This window comes from Strix uralensis, chromosome 2, assembly GCF_047716275.1.
Source record: "Strix uralensis isolate ZFMK-TIS-50842 chromosome 2, bStrUra1, whole genome shotgun sequence".
Taxonomy (NCBI): Eukaryota; Metazoa; Chordata; class Aves; order Strigiformes; family Strigidae; genus Strix; species Strix uralensis.
Window position 1 is genome coordinate 69,366,922 of NC_133973.1, and position 22,116 is coordinate 69,389,037.

A 22,116-nucleotide genomic window follows, 5' to 3' on the forward strand; every position below is an offset into this window, starting at 1 on the left:
TGCTAGTAACCCAGAGAGATGGAGACAGGTTAGAGAGATGTTAATTTTCAAGGTAATCCTGAAAAAACATGCCAGAATGTCAGAATCAGATGCCTACTTTGGCAACTGATTTTTTTCAAGTCTCTTGCATGAAATAGGTTATGAATTCTGGGCTATTTCTTAGCAGAGATCCACATCACAAAATTGCTGCAATCTCTGGCACCCTGACTGACACTAAACAGGGATGACAAAGATTTTAAATCCGTATATAACAAACAATGTTCTTGTTCATGGAAGTCATCCTTCTGAATTAGATGGTTAAGCAGATTAGTATGTCTTTATGCATAACTGACCTGTGCAGTATTTATATTGTGAGTATTTACAGTAAACGCAGGATTTGAACATGGCAAAAGACCACCCTGGCATCATTAATGGACAAACACAGCATTTCAGCTGTTGGAGGGAACTATTTCAGTGAAGATATTTTGGTGAAGCATGATAATTACTCTTAAATTGAGACTCATATGTTTAGAAATGTTTGATAAAAATGATACAAAAAGAATAGCGATTCATAAAATAGTTACTGTAGAGACTTACCCTAAGCAGATGAACGCTGTTGATTAGAATGAATCAGTTTAGCTTCTCATGTTTGCTTTTTACTGCCGGCTTCTGTAACATGTAAAATATGATCTGTTGTTAAACATATGTCGCATATCACTGTGTATAAATTTTGATTGCTCTGACCACATGGCACTAATGATCTAGTGATAAAGTAGCACATTTGGTTTGAACATATATCCCATTTCCTTCAAAATGCCAGTATCCAGCAGATGGCACCAGAGTTAAACTTTTGCTATGGAATAAATTGTTTCCTTGTACTTAATTTTTTGCCCTCCAGATGATCAATGCTATTCCAAGATACTCAGAAAGATTTGACATCAAGAAATTAAGAAAATTAGATTGATTCACTTGATCTACCTTCTTCGTATAATTTAGTGCACTGCACAATGGATTAGTATATAAAATGTATGCACTGAAACTTAAACTACAGCTTTTTATAGAAAAGAATGGGAGTAGTTGCTCTCATGAAAATAATTGCTCTTATTCAGAGAAATCAGCCCTTGTGTCCTTTAATAGAGGTTTCCCAGATGTTGCAACCAACATTGTCTCAAACTATACAAGCTTGTAATTTCTTTCCTCTTAAGAAAAATATTAGAAGGGCTTTATATTTGTAAGTATATTTTTCTTCAACATATGAGTTGTAGTTAGTTGTCTTCTCCACTCACAACAAATTGTTAAGGAATAAAAACAGGCAGAGGATGTCTTTACATAAAAATGAAATTTAATGTTTTCAGCCATTTAACTTTTAAGTATATATCTGCAACAGTAACTCACAGGATAGTTGTTCACATATTGCTTAATGGAACTATGGTTATAGAAGTTTTATTGCCTGTATTCTGATATCTTTCAGTGGATTACCTGGCTCAGGCGTTTGATTCCCTATGCGTAGACTTGAAGACAGATGAAGGGAAAGCCTTATTTTTGGAATACCAATGCATGCCTGTCATATTAAGTCACTTAAAAGTATCCAGTAGAGGTCTGCTTTCCAGTGCTCTTGATGGATTACTTCAGATGACCATGGAATCTGGTAAATTTGGGTAATTAAAAAAAAAATATAAAATCATGATGAAAACAGGTGAGGTAAGCATAAACACAACATAAAAGTAGCATGATTCTTCTGTATAAGTAATCTATTCTAGTATTAGCATTCATTCATATCATGTAAATTCATTAGAGACATAACATGTATTTCTGAATTGTCTGTCTCTTTCTGAGTTCTCTTGTCTTTTCTTCTCCCTCTCAGCACCTATGCTTTATGTTTGTCCTGGCTGCTCTCTTATTTATTTATTTATGTGAATTTTTTTGTTGTTATTTTTGGTTTCACTTTTCAGTTTATTCTACTGAATACATTGCTGATGTTTTTCTTTGAAGTCAGGCTGTGCCAGGGAAGCCATATCATGAAAACCTGACAGAGGTGGAGATAAAAAATAGGCTTTATTTAAATTCTTTTTCTAGTTTGAATGAACAGCTCATCCCCAATAATTTTTCAGTTTCTAGTAATTGGAAATGGCATTTTTAGAAGAGATGGTTATGTTTTGCTGAATTTTACTGGGCTGTGGCCCCATAAAAGGGTTAATATTTATTACAGCACTTTTCCAAGTGAAACACGCTAAGAATCAGTTGATAACCAACTGGATGGACATGAAGGTAGTGAGGCATGTTAAATAAATCTTGTCACTGTTTTTTTTTAAAGACAAAAATCACTCACTGCCTTTTAGAACAGAAAAGGGGAAGGGGCTGCTGCTATTTTGGAAATGTGTATTGTTATTTTGGAAGTATTTTGTTACCATGCATTGTAGTGGTAAAAATAGAAAGCATGTTTGACTTGGCATGAAACAGCATTGAGTTAAAAGCCATTTTGTAGCAACATAAGTGGCAGAAATATTTAAATAAAGTTTTATTCTTCTTTGCAGGCTCTTTTTCTGACCATGTAGTTAGTGTGGTCTTACACTAAAGTGTTCTTCCTAATAGTCATAACTATGATTGGTAAAGTGATTGGGAAAGAGAGAGTTGTACACACAAAAGTAACCTGAGTAGTACGGATGGTGTCTGGTATGACTTTGGATAATGCCAGTAACAGTACATCTTCTATTACCTAGTGGTAGTCGTTCTGATGCACTAGATGCCTGCAGTTTGAAAAATAATGAAGATACACTGTGAGAGATTCACATTGTGCCTTGTTGCTTTTCAGAGAAGATTTATACATATGAAATCAGGGAAGGAGGAGTAATGTTTAATTGAATTGACATTTGATTGAGAATTTATTTCTTGGCAACTGGATATAAAGCTTTATGCAGAGCCTTTCTCTTTGGTAGAATAAAGTGTCAATACACAATTATAGGCATGTTCTGCTCTTTTCCAATACACAGTGTTTTGCAAGTAATTGTTAACAATGAGAAATGTTATTGTTGATGGGAAATCATATTTTCATTCCTTTGTAAGTTTCCTATTAAAAAGTCATTAAATGACAAACTAGAAGGTGGCAGTGAATATTAAGAGGGCTTTCTATGTTAGATGAAAACAGAAGTTTGTGCTCAATTTTAAAGATGTATTGATGTGCAGACTTAAGTATGAAGTCATAGGTAGTTAGCCTTGATTAGGGAATCATATTGCCCGAAAAGACAGCATCTGACCAAAAGGAGGCAAAGTCTAGACTTTTATTTTTTTCTGTAAGATACACAATCCTAGGCTTTCTTTCAACTTGCTGCAATAATTTTCTGGCTCTGTAGGAGTATACCTTTAGAGCTGAAGTGATTAGAAATTAAGTTGGAAAAAAAGCCAGTGCTCTATTTTTTCCTGGATATTCTTTTCTATAACTTTCATTTCTTAAGTTTTAATTTTTTTGCGAAGTATTTTTACAGATTCAAATTTTAGTTGTCCAGGCTGAAAGATGTGAATCAGATGTGAAATAACTACTATGTTGCACTACTACTCCTTGTAACTGTGTGTGCCTTTTGTTATAGTAAGCAATGAATGCTAATGGCTCTGTACAGTTCAGGCCTGTCTGAGGTTCTTATGTAGGTTCTCTTCCCTGTAAGAAATGATCTTCCTCATGTTCCAGAAATGAAACCTAGATTTCCCTCATATATTAAGGAAAATTACTTAAGCTGCATATGAAGAAAGTACCTCCTAGTCTAAGATGGGTATTTTTGCTAATAGAAATTACAACAAGAGAGTCTGCAGTACTGCTTAAGCCCATTGACTGACTTGGTTTTGGTATCCACATTTTCAGATTTTTGATCAGTGTCATTGCTTTTGGCTTCATAGTATATCTAGTACAACAGGTCCAGGATCCAAGTTTCCCTTGCAAGTTCATACAACATTGACAGTGCTGGTAAGGCATTCAGTTACTGAAAACATGATGTCAAATGCAACAGTTGAGGCATTGGTATTATCTGTTTTCTATCTATGTACAAGAAGTTAATGGCAAATTAAAATTAATAGTCTTACTGCTGTGTATCTTACTGGCACACAGCATTTCATGCACTCCCTCTCCATTTCTGTTCGGGAGTTTCACATCAAGGATCTGAGAGAGTCCTGACACCACCATTTCAGTGGGAAATGGTAGAGGACTGAAGGGTAGCATTCCTCAGTTATTTCTTTCTCTGTCTACCTGTGACTTCATTATTATGTGTTCATCAGTCCTGGCCAGCTCAGGATATGCATTCATATGCAATATCTTCTACTGTTCTGATTGTTGCCTTCTTCTGTTAGATCTTTTTTTCACAAGGAAAAGAAGAATCATCAGGCAGAGGTGGAGGAGTGATTTAGTTGTCTGACAAAGCTTGCTAGATCACAAGGTTGTCCAGAGGATGGCTTCAGGGCATTTCAAAGCCTGAAAAAAATGCATGAATGATTCTTCAGTTCCTCATGGAAACTGTGGCCAGAAAGCCAAATCGTGTGTTAAACGTTATGTACTCTTTTTTGCCTGGTAGGCTGGGAATAACATTTAACAAGGAATTTTTTGGTAATAGAACTGCAGCATCCCTTTTGGGCACTTTAGAGATGCTATGATTCTTTCTATGGCTTGCTTTGCACTAGTCAGCATCTCATGGCTACTCTCCGGGAAAGACTAAAGCAACAAGGATCACTTAAAATAAGTCTAGTTAAAAAAAAAAAAAAAGGCAGAAAAAAGGAAAAGGACAGTAAACCAAGATTTGGTTGGCAAGATCTACTTCTCTGTCATTCTCTAAATGTGTGTTGACACTCACCATTTGCTTCTGTCAAGACAAGGCTAACTTTAATAAAACAGGTTGTCTGTTTATAAAAAGACTCACACAGAGCAGTGGGAAGAAGTAAAATCTATATGGTGAGAGGCAGCTGATAGCCAAAACCTTTGTGTATCATGCCACTTTGTATGCAGTGTGCCCACACATGTTTTTGGTTGTTTGGACACATCCATGCCCTTAAGGCTGTGGCTGATGAAGATAAATATCAGGGTTGGAGTTCAAGCTATAAAAATTACTTCATTTAAAGATCAGTACTGCTTCAGTTCAAAGGCTAATGAAACACTTTGCTCATTGAGAATTTGGAGCTCCTCTGTGTTTTCAGTGAGCTTATGCATTCCAGTGTGAAGGAAGAAGCAGATGTCAGTTTTTTGCACTGCACAACTTGATTGTGTGAAGTACAAAGGAAGAAGCATTGGTTACTACAGCAAATGACCCCTACACAACTTCTAGTGACAGACTTTCTTCCAGGAAACCTCACTTGGAATCCCCAGATCTAACGAAAGCAAGAAAGTGAGAAGTGAATATTAGATAGTTTCAGTGAATTTGTACTCTTGCATTACTTTTCCCATCCATGCCTTCATGACAGGGTACTGATGAAGCAACATCTTACAGAAGAGTGGAAAATGTAACCTTCGTAATCGGGGATTAGGCATTTCATTCCTACTCCAAAGACAAATGGGGAGTATCAGCTCATTTTGACTCACTTTGTGTCAAGAGGTCTATCCATTTGTGTTAATGGTAAAACCATTTGTCATCATTTTGTCATTGGAGCCACAAGATGGGCTATCAGCTTTCAAGGTGCTCTTTTTGTTTCATCTCTTCTATTACTTCAGATTCAAGGTTGGAACATTTTTGGTCATTACTAGGATCAGGGTTTACTCTTTAATCTTTTTTATTCCGAGGTTAGTGACCTTTTTCCATATTCCACAGGAATTATGCCAGTCTGGTAGATTTCATAAACCAGCTGCAAGCTTATTTAAAACTATACATAAATATACGCTTGAGGTCCACAGCTTCATGAAAAATTAGTCTGAGTTTACATGTATTCTGTACAAGAGTGGATAACACCAGTGTACCCATCCAGCTAGGCCATAGAAACATGGTCATCTTAACACAACAGGAATTTTGTGAAGGCATGATTAAGACTTTTGGTACCCTTGGGAAGCTTACTTGTGTATGTTTCTTGAAGCTTAGTTGCATCATCATAGCATACAAAGCTCCAGAGCCCACATTATCGTCTACAATACAGTCACATTATTTCTCGGAAGGATTCAGGTTATGTGTATTTATCAAATAGGGATCTCAAATTGCATACATGTCACCAGACTACATTATGTTTTAGGTATCAGAACTTGGATAGTATGCCAACTGCACTGGCATTTCCCAGACATCAGTGAGTTTTCATGCCATTGTATAATTCTGAAGTGTGGTGCCAGACAAAAATAATCTCACCATTTTGTCCCAATCATTAACATTTTTGCAACTGTAACAGTATGTCACAGATACAGAATATATATATATGCGTGCCAATCCTGTTTGCCTCACCTCTTTTACAAAAATGTTAAAGCCTAAGGAAGAGGGTAGAATGTTATACTGATTACTGTTCTTTTAATGTACAAAAACATTCATAGTTGGAACAAAGGCTCACTTTTAAATGTCAGGGGTGAAAAAAGTTGAGGTTAGTTTTGGCCAGCTCCTCAGGGCGTAAGAGTGAGAGGAGCTGCCAGAGATGTTATGCAGTAATTTCAGAGAGCTTTGTGTCAAGAGAACATCAGTTTCAGCGTACTTTCATACTATAATAGTATTTTTCCCCCCCATCTTCCAGTATCTCTGTGGATTCTGTTCACTACTTTTACTGTTATTTGAGGAAAGGAACTTTGCAACTGAGTCCTTACCTAACCATTTGCTTTCTGTTAGCAAATACTTGCTTCATTTAACCTACGCTAGAAACTTAATAAGTAGCTGAAATTAAATTATAGGTAATTGTTAGGATAAATAATATAATTTTAAGTAATTTATGTTTTATTTCATGGTGTTTGCATGCTGGAATGATTCTTTTCCTTCGGATGAGCTCAGTGGCCTAAGTTGAAGTCTAGTTGGTTTAGTCTGCGACCTTCAGTGGAAGTAATAGGTTGCTTTTAAATTCCTCAGTTGGGAGACTTAACAGCTTGTTATGAACCTGACAGTAGAAAATCAACTCAGCAGAGATATTTATCCCTTTTCTCTTACTACATTCTGCTAATATTTTTGTCTAAAAACGTCTGTAATGGTGCATCGATTAGTATATTTCAGCCTGTTCAGTCTTCTATTTTAAATGTACTTTCCAGTAGCTGATACATGTGAACACAGCACTGAAGCAGTGGTTTAGCTATATTTTCACTGTAGCTATGTCATCAGTGCTGGTTTTGTTTCATGGTCAAATGGGGATGAGTGCCAGTTCAGGTTTATCCTTTTCAGTCTCTTATTTGGCTCTCCACACCCATTACCATGATTTCAATCCATGTGTGTTTTCTGGAGGATGCCCGTCTTTCCTTTGCTGCAAAGATTGACTGATAAAAGCAGAATCAAGGGAGCAAGTCCAGCAGTCTTTTTTTAATGGTGATGGTATTTTGCTCAAATCTGCGTCTTCAGTTGAGTGCCATAAAATTCAACTTGATCCTTCTTTGGCTTTTGAAACTAATGAGTGGTCCATAAAGACGTCTTTCTTGCTTCCCATTGAGTAAAAGGGGAAGAGATACATTCCTGCTCATTTGACAGGGAAGAAAGATTTCAGTACCAAGGCTTTTGAAGGTTTTCTTACCTTAGTTAAGGAAAGCAGGCAACCAAGCCATGATGTTTGGTTTTTAGTCCCATCTCTAAGCTGTGAATCTGTCTGAAGATAGAAGTAAGAACTCTGATAGTACTGTCCCAGAAAGCAGATTCAGTTTCTTGATATACTATGAATGTGCCTAGTGATAGATTTCCTCAAATGCAGTGCTCTGACCACCTTTGGAAGTTTGGGAGCAAAATGTATTAACTGCTAAATAATGATAGGTTTCAATTTAGTTGAATGGCTTATAATGTATTTATTGCTTAACAAAGCTCTTACCATTACCCATTTAAATTACTATTAAAATTAATATTTAATAATTAAAGTAATAGTTACTTTTAATCATCTAGATTGTTCTAGTATGACACCAGTGGCTTCCAGGGCGTCTTCCTACCCCAAAGTTTTCTCCTAAGACTACAAATTTCTTTTCTCAGCAGATCTTGTTTCTAGGACAGTAGTTGCAACACACTGTTCAAGAGAACTCCTGGATGCCAGACATGAAACGTTATCTGGAAACAATCTAGTAATAAGTAGCATGACCTCAGCAAGAAAATTTGTTCTGTGGGTGTTGAAGAACATCACATCATTAGTATTAAATCACCCTGTAGTTGAATACTTGTCATATATAATCTTGTTGAATACTGTTGTTCCTGTCTTCTCGCTTCTCACGCAGCTTGCTGTGGTTTTTTTACCTATGAATCAGTTAAAATGGTTCCAAAGGATGTAGTGAGTTTATAGTCACCTATCAAAAATACCATTGTTCAACTGTAGTCTGATTCATGCTTGATTTGAGATCTGCCTGCCTCAGTTTCACCCTGTGCACTTTTACACAAAGACAGCATACATCTTAAATTCCTCCTGCAGTGATAGCTGACTTCTGTCATGTAGATTAGTAGGTTCCCTTTTCCCAACCTTATGTTCATTCAAGGAAATCAAAACTTACTTGCTCATTAGACATTGCAAAGCACTGGCCTTTGCTTTAAATAAAGCTATTGTTTGCTTTGTTTTCAAGCTTACTTTTGTTTTACAGAGAGGATATTTTGCATTAGTATGTGCTTATTCACAAATTGAGATGAACGCATATTAAAAAGAAATCTCTGAATGACTCTCATGCTTACTATAAGTTTAGGCACATTCTGTTAGGGCTTAAGAATGATTTCTTAACTATATTAACATCACTTAAGATTTTTAGTAACTGCGAAACTGAGGTGTATTTACACATTCACTGAACCTTCAAATTTTTTTTTGTAAGAAAACATTATGGTCATGGATAACCAAGTCTGTGTCCAGATTTACTCATCTCATAGGGAAGTTAATCAAGCCAGTGGAGATAAAAAGATTGTCTCCATAGTAAGAAGTTGTGATTATTTACTTGTAAACTTGTAAGTCTTTTTATGTGGACTGCCTATATGGGCACTCCCTCTCTTCCTTCGAGTTGGAATACTTCCATAACTAAAGCTAGGTATTCCACAATTCACACTGTTCTACAGATACTTCTAAAAAGTCAGTCAGAATCTGTCAAGGAAACCCAAACCCACTCCTTTATTTTTTTGAGTCTTAGCATTTTGAGACTTTAAAGACTACAAGCAGTGAAGGTATGGAGTAAAAAATGCCTGTATGCTTAAACAGATTAAAATTTAACAGTATTTTTCAGCATATTATCTCTACTGGTAACTTTGCAGGATTGAAACTTTTCAAATGAGCTTATTCTGCAGTACTGAAAGGGTAAAAATGTCAAGTCTGTGAATACCATACTCAGGTAGGATTCCCTCTCACCTGTGCAAAAGGCAGATGTGAAATTATCCTGAGGAACTGTGTTTGAAGCTATAGCAAAAGGAATGATTTACAGCTTATGTGGGATAAACATTGAAATACAAACAGTTTAAAAGGAAATCCTTCCTCTATTATCCTGTCTTACCTTTGTAATTTTTTTATGCATTCTTCTGAAAACAGTGAAGAATTATGTTGGATTAATAGATGTTTTCGTTTAATATTTTAACCACAGATAGAGATCTTTAACTCTGCTAAATACAGCCTATGAGAATGTTATGACCAACCTGTATATTTGCTGAAAGCTACAAGCTCTTCAGGAGGGATAGACAGGGAAGGAGAGGTGGTGGAGTGGCCCTGTATGTAAGAGAATGCTATGAGAGCTCAGAAATCAAGTATAGTGATAATGGGGTTGAGAGTGTTTGGATTAGGTTAAGGGCCAATAAAGCAGATCTTGCTGTGGGAGTCTGCTATAGACCTCCCAACCAAAGCAGTGAGGTGGATGAAGCTTTCTGTAAACAGTTGGGAGAAATCTCGCAGTCACTTGCCATTGTTCTTGTGGGGGACTTTAACCTCCCAGATATCTGCTGGGAATACGACACATCAGAGAGGGAACAATCCAGGAGGTTCCTGGAATGTGTGGAGGATAATTTCCTCACACAGCTGGTGAGTGAGCTGACCAGGGAAGGTGCCCTCCTGGACCTGCTTCTTGTGAACAGGGAAGAGCTTGTGGGGGAAGTAAAGGTTGGAGGCCGTCTAGGGTGCAGTGATCATGAGATTATCGAATTTTCGATCCTTCGAGAAACAAAGAGAGGGTTTAGTGAAACTGCCACCTTAGACTTCCGGAGGGCTAACTTCGACCTGTTCAAAAGACTGATTAACAAAATCCCTTGGGAGGCTGCCTTGAAGGAAATGGGAGTCCAGGAAGACTGGACATACTTCAAGAGTGAAGTCTTAAAGGCACAGGAGCAGGCTGTTCCCGTGTGCCAAAAAATAAGCAGGCGGGGAAGGAGACTGGCCTGGCTAAACAGGGACCTTTGGCTGGATCTCAAGAACAAAAGGAGAATCTATCACCTTTGGAAGAGGGGCCAGGCCTCTCATGAAGACTATAAAGATGTAGTGAAGTTATGCAGGGAGAGCATTAGGAGAGCCAAAGCACAGCTAGAGCTCAACTTGGCTACAGCTGTTAAGGATAACAAAAAATGTTTCTATAAACTCGTTAACAGCGAAAGGAGGATTAGGGAAAATCTCCCTCCTTTACTGGATGCAGAGGGAAACATGGTAACTAAGGATGAGGAAAAGGCTGAGGTGCTCAACGCCTACTTTGCCTCAGTCTTTAGCAGTGGAACTGGCTGTTCCCTGGACACCCAGCCTCATGAGATGGGGAGGGGAAGCAGATTGAGGTCAGCACAGTTGAAGAGGAGGTGGTCAGAGACCTGCTACACCACTTGGATGCACACAAGTCTGTGGGGCTGGATGGGTTACACCCAAGGGTGCTGAAAGACTTGGCAGATGTGCTCGCCAAGCTGCTTTCCATGATTTACCTGAAATCATGGCTAACTGGGGACATCCCAATGGACTAGAGGGTGGCAAATGTGACACCCATCTACAAGAAAGGCAGAAAGGAGGATCCAGGAAACTATAGACCTGTCAGTCTGACCTCAGTACCGGGGAGGGTCATGGAGCAGATCATCTTGAGTGCCATTACAAGTCATATAATGGACAACCAGGGGATCAGGCCTAGTCAGCATGGGTTTATGAAAGGCAGGTCCTGCTTGACAAACCTGATCTCCTTCTATGACAGGGCGATCCGCTTGTTGGATGAGGGAAAGGCTGTGGATGTTGTCTACCTTGACTTCAGTAAGGCCTTTGACACTGTTTCCCACAGCATTCTCCTGGCGAAACTGACTGCTTGCAGCTTGGATGGGCACACACTTCGCTGGGTAAAAAACTGGCTGCATGGCCGGGCCCAAAGAGTTGTGGTGAATGGAGTTAAATCCAGTTGGCGGCCGGTCACGAGTGGTGTCCCCCAGGGCTCGGTTTTGGGGCCACTCCTGTTTAACATCTTTATTGATGATCTAGACGAGGGGATCAAGTGCACCCTCAGTAAGTTTGCAGATGACACCAAGTTGGGTGAGAGTGTTGATCTGCTTGAGGGTAGGGAGGCTCTGCAGAGAGACCTGGACAGGCTGGAGTGATGGGCTAAGGCCAACTGTAGGAGTTTCAATAAGGCCAAATGCCGGGTGCTGCACTTGGGCCACAACAACCCCCAGCAGCGCTACAGGCTTGGGGAGGAGTGGCTGGAGAACTGCCAGTCAGAGAGGGACCTGGGGGTGTTGATTGACAGCCGGCTGAACAGGAGCCAGCAGTGTGCCCAGGTGGCCAAGAAGGCCAATGGCATCCTGGCTTGCATCAGAAATAGCGTGGCCAGCAGGGACAGGGAAGTGATCTTACCCCTGTACTCGGCACTGGTGAGGCCGCACCTTGATTACTGTGTTCAGTTTTGGACCCCTCACTACAAAAAGGACATTGAATTACTCGAGCGTGTCCAGAGAAGGGCAACGAAGCTGGTGAAGGGTCTGGAGCACATGTCGTAGGAGGAGCGGCTGAGGGAACTGGGGTTGTTTAGTCTGGAGAAGAGGAGGCTGAGGGGAGACCTCATCGCCCTCTACAACTACCTGAAAGGAGGTTGCAGAGAGCTGGGGATGAGCCTCTTTAACCAAGTAATAAGTGATAGGACAAGAGGGAATGGCCTCAAGTTGCGCCAGGGAAGGTTTAGACTAGATATCAGGAAGCATTTCTTTACAGAACGGGTTGTTAGGCGTTGGAATGGGCTGCCCAGGGAGGTGGTGGAGTCCCCATCCCTGGAGGTGTTTAAGAGTCGGGTTGACATAGCGCTGAGGGATATGGTGTAGTTGGGATCTGTCAGTGTTAGGTTAATGGTTGGACTGGATGATCTTCAAGGTCTTTTCCAACCTAGACGATTCTGTGATTCTGTGAAGTACACTAAAAGTTTGCACAGATTTTTGTTAATTGCAAGCTTAGTCTGAATACTTTGATTTTGATAAAATACATGTTTACAGGTTTTAAAAATGCATGCAGTAAATGGAATAATGTCAATTGATTTCTGTTGAAATAATAGTAGCCTTCTCTCTAATAAGAAAAAATGTTCTTGTCATTATTTTCTTCTTGTTCTAGTAACGGTTGTGTAACGCTTAGCCATTCTGAATATTGGACCCCTGTCTCATCCACTTCAAAGTAAGAAATAAAAGGGAGCATTAAATATAACTTATATAGAGCCAAGTAGCCACTTTGTAAATAAAGCTTCACTGTTCATTCAGGGTAATACTGTACTTTGTAAGCAGCATACCATTTTGAAGGTAGATGCGAATGCTAACTTTTTTAAAGTATTTGATGTAAAAAGGAGTTGTTTGTATCAGTACTTTACATCCCTTTTCATGTCAATTTAATTTATGAAATCTTTAGAACAGTAAAGTTTTTTGAAGTAGGATCTTGTTTGCTCTTATTTACTAAACTTGTATTTTTATAAACAGTTTACAGTTTTATAGCTTTCTGTAAAATGGTTTAATTTAGAACAAAGTACAATTTAATTAGAAAAAATGTTTTTTAATAGACTATTTATTATTAGACTAGCAGAACTACTGTACTCACTAGCTGACTTTTCTGTAACTTCAAGGTGAATTTAGAGCAATGTCAAACTGAAATAATTTCATCAAGAAAGGGGTTTTTTGGAAGTACATAGTACAATTTATGCAGTTTGAGTAACATCTATGCATTGTCAGAGTTCAGACTTTATTTACCTGCTTACTTGCAATCTGATGCAGAATTACAGGTCATGCCAGGTTACATTTATTTATGTAAAGGCTTCCTTATTTGAGTTTGTCATTGTGTTTGAAATACTGTGCTTAGTTCTGATCTGATTATTACAGGAGTGGAGTTATGGGAGCAGGGGAAACAAGGCAGGTGAGCTCTGAGAGAAAAAGTGTTGGAACAAAGCTTCTTCAGGTGTCCTCTGTAAGGGAGAGTAGTGATTCTGATAGTTCATTAGACTTTCTCTTGAACAAAGTAACTCACAATAGTGCATAGCTTCAATTTATAATGCTGTCTAGGTTATTTGTAAAATGATGATGTTCTCTCTCAGGCTTTATTAGAATCAGTCTTTAATGGTTAGACCATGTTGGTTGCTCATAGACATACCAAGTTCAATCAGCACACCAAAAGTTTTCATCTAATCATTGATTTTCCAGGAAAAATGTTTGTTGTTTTTTAGTGTATCGTCTTTATGCTCCTGCTATTCTAGGAAGTAAGATAATCCTACTTCTCATGTATTTTGTACCTGTTGCCTTCTTAATGGTCAGTTTTCATACCACAGTCATTAATTAATACACTAAATAAACCCAATTGCAAAAATCGGTATTTAAAACTGAAGTTCACTTTTCAAGGCAAAATCATTTGCTTTGTTTTTAGCCAATTCCTTACACTACACACCTTCCAGTCCTTCTACTAACCCCCATCTTCTCCAAGATGATATCACATGTGTTGCTTTATCAAATGTTATTGGAAGTCTAGCTGAGTTATAATGGCTGTAGCATTTATTTACCAAGCAAAAGTATCTGACTGCTCTGACACAGCATACCTATAGTTCCTATACACATACTTCTAGATGAGCTTTATACTTAATTTCATTTTTTGTCTCGTTTAGTTCCTGAAAATATCTTGAGAGTCTTACTGAAGGGCACATGTGTTCAGATTGCCTTTTTTTTTTGGTCCAAATCCCATATATATATTGCATTGGCTGTTCTCTTTTTACAAAGTGCTGCTTCCTGATTTGTTAGTAACAATTGTTTAACTCTTCTTGTCATAAAATTGAGGCAACGTTTCTTCCAGAATCTTGAAGTCTGTTCTGGTATCCTTGACTAAAGGACTCCTTTGGAATTACGAGTTTGGGGGACTTTTTTTTGTCCCTTTTATCAAGATAGAGCTGTCTCCTGAAAAACAGCGTGTTAGCCGAAGTGTGCAACCAAAAGACTAAACTACCATTAGCTTCTATCCCATCTTTCTTGTGCTGACCACAGATGACCTCACTACCTCTTTTTTGTTCTATTTGTACTTAAATGGCTGGGAGAACTTTTTTTTTCCTTAACAACGTCTGACTTAACTTGACTTTTCATACTATCCTTTTTATTTTAAAGATGGTTTCTGACCTCCAAAGCATAGCTTTCTTTTCTGATTTTTTTCTTTTCCTTGTAGGCTTCTTTTCATTCCAAGCATCTCTTGTGACATAAGTATTCCTGCTAAATTTTTAACATTTTTTTTGTGTGTATAACCTCCAGTTGCCATTTAAGAATGACATTGGTCTCCCAAATGACCTGTCTCATGTCTGCGTGAATGTCTTGCACATCCTAGGAAACTGAAGAGCATTTCAGATCATACTAAGGTCAACACATATTGGGTGACCAGCTGAAATTGCCATTTGGGCTCTCTTAACTCAGAGTCACCCATGTAGGCACCCACACTTTGGCAAATGGTTAAATTTTACAGGTGACTTTATAGACAATTGGTTATTAGCAACATGTAAGTGGTATTACTGTTTCCTTTTAAGTGTTTCTGCTGTGGTTCATAGTTAACTTTTGTATCAGTTAATTTTTCTGCGCTAGTAGACGGTGCATCACTCGACCTGCATTGCCGTCATGTGTTCTCCATTCTCTCGGCAGATCCTCATGCAATTAGAAATGAGGCAAAACTGCAATCGTTAATTTGTTAAAACATGAACTTAAAGTTGGCATTCCTGACAGTCTTCATTTTCTGAGTTGGCATAGCTTTAGGTATAAACCAGAATTTTCTGGATAACTATAGCTGGTGAGATTTTATGCTGTGACTGATTACTTTGAGGGTAAATTTCAGATGGATCCTGTCAACAGTGATAAATTGCTCATTGTTCATTGCAGTCTACCAATCAACTTAAGCTAATGCAACTACAACGTGCTGCAGTTTTTTAAGGATACCAGTGGAGGCACTTGCACATTATTTTGAATTGTGCCAAAGTCCTGTCAGGATGGATTCCAATTTAGTTTTTCTAAAATAGTTCATAAAAACAAAATTTATGCAGATCTAAACCACCAAAATATTTAAAAATTTAAAGCTTATGTTCTTTTAGTTCATCAGCTAGACATGCATTTAAATTATGTGCTTGTTTTGTACATTTTCTGATTACTTAGAATATATTCTGCAAAAGCTTATCTGAAGTGAATATATGCACAATGTACAGAAAGTCCATTTAAACACGTGCCTTTATCAATTTGCTTTCACGTAGTTGAAGTTTGCAAACTTTTGGAAATTATTTCCATTTTGGCTCTTCTCTATAGTAAAAATCCTTCTGTCTTAAAAGTAATGTATATCTTTTACATTGGTTTGTAAACTCACAGTCAAAACATTCTCACAGCATTAGTGTGTATATTTTTTTCTTAAATGAAATATTTTTAAGGAACCAGTAAGAGCAAGACAGCAAAGAAATGTCCAGGTCAGCTGAATATGGTATTTGTTTACCCCTGCAGAAAAGGAATGTAAAGCATTTTATGGCTATTCAAGGATATTTACAAGAATACATTGTAGGAGTACCCTCTTCATCCCAGCAGTCTTGTTACCTTCAGATGTCTCATGAATCAGACCTCGTCTGAGTCAGAAGTCATGCCAAATGAGAGGTTTCTAAAGCCATTTGTTGTTTTAACAGGCAGTAGAAAGAAGAAAAACCTTTCTTCTCAGTTTACTTCTTGAATGTCAGTGTTCTTACACATTTATTTACACTTACCTTTCTGATAAACATCTTTGTAAGTAAGAGAAACTGTTTCAAGTTTTTGCTGTTAAAGCAGACTTCATCAGTGGTGCAGTGCAGATTGATAGGATCATTTCTGTTTCCTGGGAACAAGCAGTCGTTTGTAGGAACTCTAGCAAATTGTAGAAGAATTTCTATAAAATTGTAGTCCTATGGAATTTCTAGAAAGTCATAATAACATAATTTGTAGTCCTTCTTGCTTTAGAGAAGGTTATCTCTTTTTCTATAATGTACAGAAATTTTTACTTCAAACACTCTTAAGTGATGAAAATATTTTGATGCAAAGTAGTCTTAAGATGGTCGGATTGTGTTCACTGGGCTTTGCTTATTTGTAGTTTCTGTTTGTAGCTTTGTCACCTCTTCTCATGGATTTTAACAAGTTAGACTCACTAGGGCATGATACCATCATACTAGAAGTGAATTCTGGGTTAATTATTTTTCCAGGTTTAAGACACTGCTGTATGTACTTAATAACTTGAAAGTTCTGTCCTAGGGAGCAGTGGCTCAATAAAGAGCACTGAATCTTGACTGTATGTCAGTCATGCACCACTAAATTTAGCACATGCTGTGAGCCCATCTAAGGATTTTCTACTTGCTGTAATTGACAGATAGCCCTGAGTTTTTGATGTCACAATTTCTGAAAAATAATACCTTCTGCAGTGAATGTAGAGAAATATTAAAAGAAATATTAAAAGTGGCATGCCCTGAGTAACTATATCCTGGGGACTGTGTTTGTACGTGGCAAGGGCAGAATGCAGGCAGTAGTAACTTCTCTTGTTGGACTCCCAACAAATTTGTTCAGTTCTGTTACCTGTTGAGTTGTGCATTAGACTATTCCCCCATTCCAAAGTTAACTTTTCCTTAGAGAATATATTCTTCTCATGTTTTTTTATTTTTTTGGGAAATCAACATTCTACTGGTCCCTTGTGATATTTGATGAAGAGGCATTTTCAGGTAAATTCAAACATATCTGGGAAATGGTTTCTTTATATGTATCTATTTTATATAAATATGTATTTATGCACACATATAAAATGTATTTCTTCAGCATGAACCTTATTTTTCATCTTAAGGAGGCTGTGCCCTTTTCTTTGTTTCTTTTAGGAATTCTGTAACTTCCAATCTTCAATTAATTTTCTTTTAATGTATTGTGGTATCTACAGGTTTATAGAAATGCAGTTGTAGTTCATAATTCCAGTATCCATGATGTTTTTCTTGTCTTAGAAGCTGTCAGTGGTGCTTAATACATCACTTCAGTCATAGCATTCTATCCTTAATTGAAGATCATAAGCTGAAATAAAAGAGAGAAATAGTATCTTTACTGACAGAGAATAAAAATGTATATGTACTTATTTTTTCCTTATCTTTTCTACTGATTGCTGCTTACATTCCTACTTTACTTTCATTCTGGTTTTATATTACTGTTGCAATTTTGAGACAGCAAATTATAACTGGAAATAGTACTGAAAGTGAGAGGACAGTATGCATAAAAACATAGGTGGATTGAACATGGTAGAAAGAATGCAAGAAACATGGAAGTAGAAGTAAACAGAAAAATAATTTATAAGCATTTATTGCCTTGATAATATATGTCTCTTGGAATAACTACTGGTTTGTGTTGCTTTGGGTAAAGAACAGAGGACGCTTCAGCTGCACAATCCACAAAACATCTGCCTACCTTTTCTAAACTTCATAGTACATCGGTTGTTGTCTTGCTTTTTATTGCTGCAAGGTTGGCCCCTTGCTACCAAAGTCTATTATCCTATAGTTTCCCTCCACACATTCAATTACATATTTTGTGGATTCTGCCTGTTGAATCCAGCATTTTAAGTCAGTTCTGCCAAAAGCACCTCTGCTGAAAAGAGAGGAAGGGTTACATGGCCATAGCTTCTCTGATCTGTGCTAAAGGCATTTGCTGTTTCGTGGTCTCTTCATCTGGCGGTGTAAATCAGCAAAGGCCCACAAATCTCCTTGACTTCACTGTATAGTATAAGGCATGATAAGATGTACTCAGTATCGGCGGGGTGGCACTGGGTCATTTGTTGGTGTAACCTAATGACATGCCATTGTTTTGCAAAAAATACAGGTTTTGAAAGGTCTGCCTAACAGTAAGGTCTAGTAATTACTGGGTCCTTACTGAATATTCAGTATAAATGCCCAGCTCAGAGGAAATTAGTTGTTTAGGCTCTCAGGCTGACTTTAATTGCCAAGTTGATTTTTTTCTTTAAAAGGCCTATTCCAGACGGTTTTCTGTAGCATTTCTTCTGATTTTGTATCAGTAAGCCTCCTGAAATAAATTAAAACCTTGAATTCACTCCAAGGCTACTTGTTATATTTAATAAGTTGTATGTCCTTGGGCAAGGAAAGAGAAAATTTTGACCAAAAGACACATCCAGTCCTCTTTGTACTCATAAAAGCATCTTGACATCCTGTTTATAAATTACGGTATTCAGCGTATGTGCAAAGAATTTTTTTAATGTTTGCATTTATTGGTTTATGCTGTAATTTGCATATTACAGTTTCTTATTAAGAATTTAATTAAGAATTAAATATTTTAAACATTATGTAAACATTAAAATATTTACCTCGCATCTGTATTCTTCCAATGCAAATGCCCTATGCTATATGAAAGACTATTAATTTAACAAAAAAATAGTTACTTATTTTCTTTACGTTTTTGCTATAAATTAATCTGCAATGTCAGAACCAAGAATGAGGTAACAAAGGAACAGATTTAACCTTATTCTGAAGTCATTAGATTTTGGGGAACAGGATAGAGGGAAATGTTACACAATGTGACTTAAAAACTCATCCAGTATTTTAAGGAAGTTTTGTTGGTATTTAAGTGTTCTTATCTAGCTCTTACTTCTACCTCTCAATTATTATTTTGCCTGTCTTGAGACAGAGTACAGTGACTGTATTTTTATAATGAAAGGCTGTCAGGTATCACATTAGCTTCTACATGTACTGTCCCTGTCCATGTGTTTTGCAGCAGCTTAAAATATTTCCTTGTGAGTCTTTTTGCACGGCTTAATGTTCCCTCACATGATCGAAAAGAAAGAACCATGATAAATGAGCACTGAATAAACATGTTCAAGATAAGAATTTTTATTTGAGTTTGAAATTGTTCTGTTTCCTGTTTTCCTTTGTTCTCAACGGAATAGACCTTGGTTTAATACAAGGGTCAGTAGTGTCAGAACTCTTAGGAACTTGCATTTCTTCAGTTCCTAGATTTACCTGAGTTTTGCATCACATGCTTAGCATAAACTGAGTTATTTCATTGTTCTAATAGTTGCACAACATGAGACATTTAAAGCCCTCTAAAAGTATCAATAGCTGTTGTACTTTTCCCTGCACTGCGCTCTGTGACACAGTTTTTAAATTATTTTCTTTTACAGGTTCCTTACAGCCTTTCCTAGAAGCCTGCAGTAACGAATCCTTCTTCCGTACTTGCTCCGTATTGCTTCGAAGTTCTAAACTAGATATTCAGGTTCTGGAAAAGCTCTGTGTTATACTGCAGAAACTCTCCCGAATAAAGTAATCCTTTATTACCACTATTCTGTTAGTTGTTATTAGATCAGCAAACTTGGGGACCTTTATCTTTCTCCTTTTTCAAAAACTCATCTCTATTTTGTTGTTTATTTGCTCCACCATAGACAATGCTGGACTTTCTTTGTTAGCAGTTAAATTTAAACTGTTTGTGTCACAGATATGTAAGACAAGACTCTCAGTTTGCATATAAATCTAGTTTAATTTACAGAGTACAAACTAAAAAACTCAACCTAGCCTAAAGAGGAAGTAAACCTTATGTATGCAGATGAGAAGAATGCTTAGAAGAGAACCCTTCTTTTTCCCCCGACCTTCAGTTTTACTTGGGTATTTGGTAGTAATCTTTGAAAATTTAGCCTCATCTGTGACTTGCATTCAAGTTTCATCAGTTTTCATTTCCTTCAAAAACAAAATTTAAAGTCTTGAGCCATGTAAGTCCTTTTGGGAATGTTAATCTTTATAAAATATGTTCTTACTGCTTACTGGTTATTAGTTTATTGTAACAAAGGTCTTTATCATATCATTAGTAATGTGCTGCTGAGCTCCATTAGTGTATTACTTAATGGAATTGTTTCATTTATACAAGCAGGTATCTGAACTGAGCCATCTTCTACATTAGACATAAAGCTGTTGACAAAATTGAGTTTTTCATTTGGCTTTATTAAGAACAAAATTGAACTCTAGGAAAAAAAATATGTTTTCCTGTAAAATAATCTTAATATAAATCATAACTTACATTGGAAATATACTAAAAGTAAAATTTGCTCAGGAATCCTAATTATTTAAAATTTTTTATTTATTGTTTCTGGAATCTTATTTCACATGAGTGAAACCCTGTTATAGCCTTTCCTTGAGCTTTCATTATACTACATGTAAATACCACTTACTCAAGTGAAATGATTTTTTGTGATTTTTGCCAAGATTTTTCTAACCATACATTGATAACCTTCTGCTTAGGGACATTATATGCAACATAGAAGAATTATATGAAAATCCCAATATAATACACATTTTTCTTCATTAAAAAAATAGTTTTCTGTAGAATCCTGTGTTCAGATGAAACCTCTCAATTTTCAACTGACAATTATTTTATGTAAAATCTTTTGCAGAAGCAATAGGAAGATGTTTGAATTGTTTACTCTTCACCAAATGATCCAGGAACTGCATAGGACTACAAATCCAGATCATGCTTTCCTGTGCATAAACCTCAATTCAATTCTGTCGAATTTGGAATTGTCGAGGAGTAACTCTCTTACCTCCAGTCTAAGCACAAGTCACTAGCAGTGTCTCTCAATCTAATTATTGTTCTGCATAATTTATACCAACTGCCTATGTTACTTGAAATTTGGAGATTTTTTTTTTTACTGTTTTATATAAAAAATTAAGCAGAACCTCAGTACTATATAAGTAACTCTGTATCATGTGGAATCTCATTGATATTTCCCCCATTAATAAAAAGGAAAATGAAAAAATGCATAATATGCTAAATGGCTTTCTTCAATACTTTTTAAAAAGGTGAAATAATGCTTCTGTTCTGATTGACTCACGCAATCTAAGGAGTTGGATCCCTTGAGTAAGCAGATCAGAAATACCAACCTTTCCTTACTGATATGAATCTTAGTTACCTTTGACTCTTCAGAGAGTTTTATAAATTCATTTATATATTTTATGGTTGATAACCAACAGACATGTATCAAATTATATTTTGAGATAATTACAGTTTTAGTGATTAAAACCAGATTTTGATTTAACATAACTAGATGTGTTGAATGAGAAATTCTGTTGTGTTTTGGTTTCAGAATGTCTTAACGTTTGATCTTTTCTTGTGTTTATGTAGCATCTAGTATTTTATCCTGCTTTGTATGAATTTCTAGTGTAACTTTGGGTTGATTTATCTCTGCAAATGTAAATAAAAATATTTCTGAAAATGCCTGGCAATAGTAATCCCTAACGTAAACTTACTATGTTTTATTGTTTCTGCTATATTTTGTATTAATTTGCAATACAATCCTCATAGTACCCACATTTCTGAGTGTGACGAATATGTTTTTTTGTCTCCTACAGTTCAGTGTTGAGAAGGTCTTACACATAGGAAATAGGATACTTTTAAAAAATTCAACTTAGTCTTCTATTTCTGATTTGTACTGTAATTTTTGGAACTCTTTAATTGTCAAGTTGAAACTGTGGTTAAAATTTAAAGATCTGCTGTATGTTAGTCTTTGACTAACACTGGCAGTTAGTATAAAACTTCAGAGAGGTTTACTTCTCATTTTCATACATTTTTTTCTTGGTTTTCCTTTGTATTT

General features: G+C 36.7%; 1 protein-coding gene across 7 annotated transcripts in view; it reads left to right on the forward strand.

Moving 5' to 3' along the window:
• CCDC138 (coiled-coil domain containing 138) overlaps positions 1 to 21,835 on the forward strand; it is a 42,590-nt gene extending 20,755 nt beyond the window's left edge. For 6 of the 7 annotated variants that reach the window (XM_074859154.1, XM_074859155.1, XM_074859156.1 and 3 more), the window contains 3 exons: positions 1,451 to 1,627; positions 19,660 to 19,798; positions 20,920 to 21,835. In XM_074859154.1, coding sequence (XP_074715255.1) covers positions 1,451 to 1,627; positions 19,660 to 19,798; positions 20,920 to 21,091 — 488 coding nt within the window. In that variant the 3' untranslated portion in view covers positions 21,092 to 21,835. Of the gene's footprint in view, positions 1 to 1,450; positions 1,638 to 19,659; positions 19,799 to 20,919 lie in introns of all 7 variants that reach the window. The other variant, XR_012627581.1, reaches the window with a different exon arrangement.
• The last annotated feature ends 281 nt before the right edge of the window (positions 21,836 to 22,116 follow it).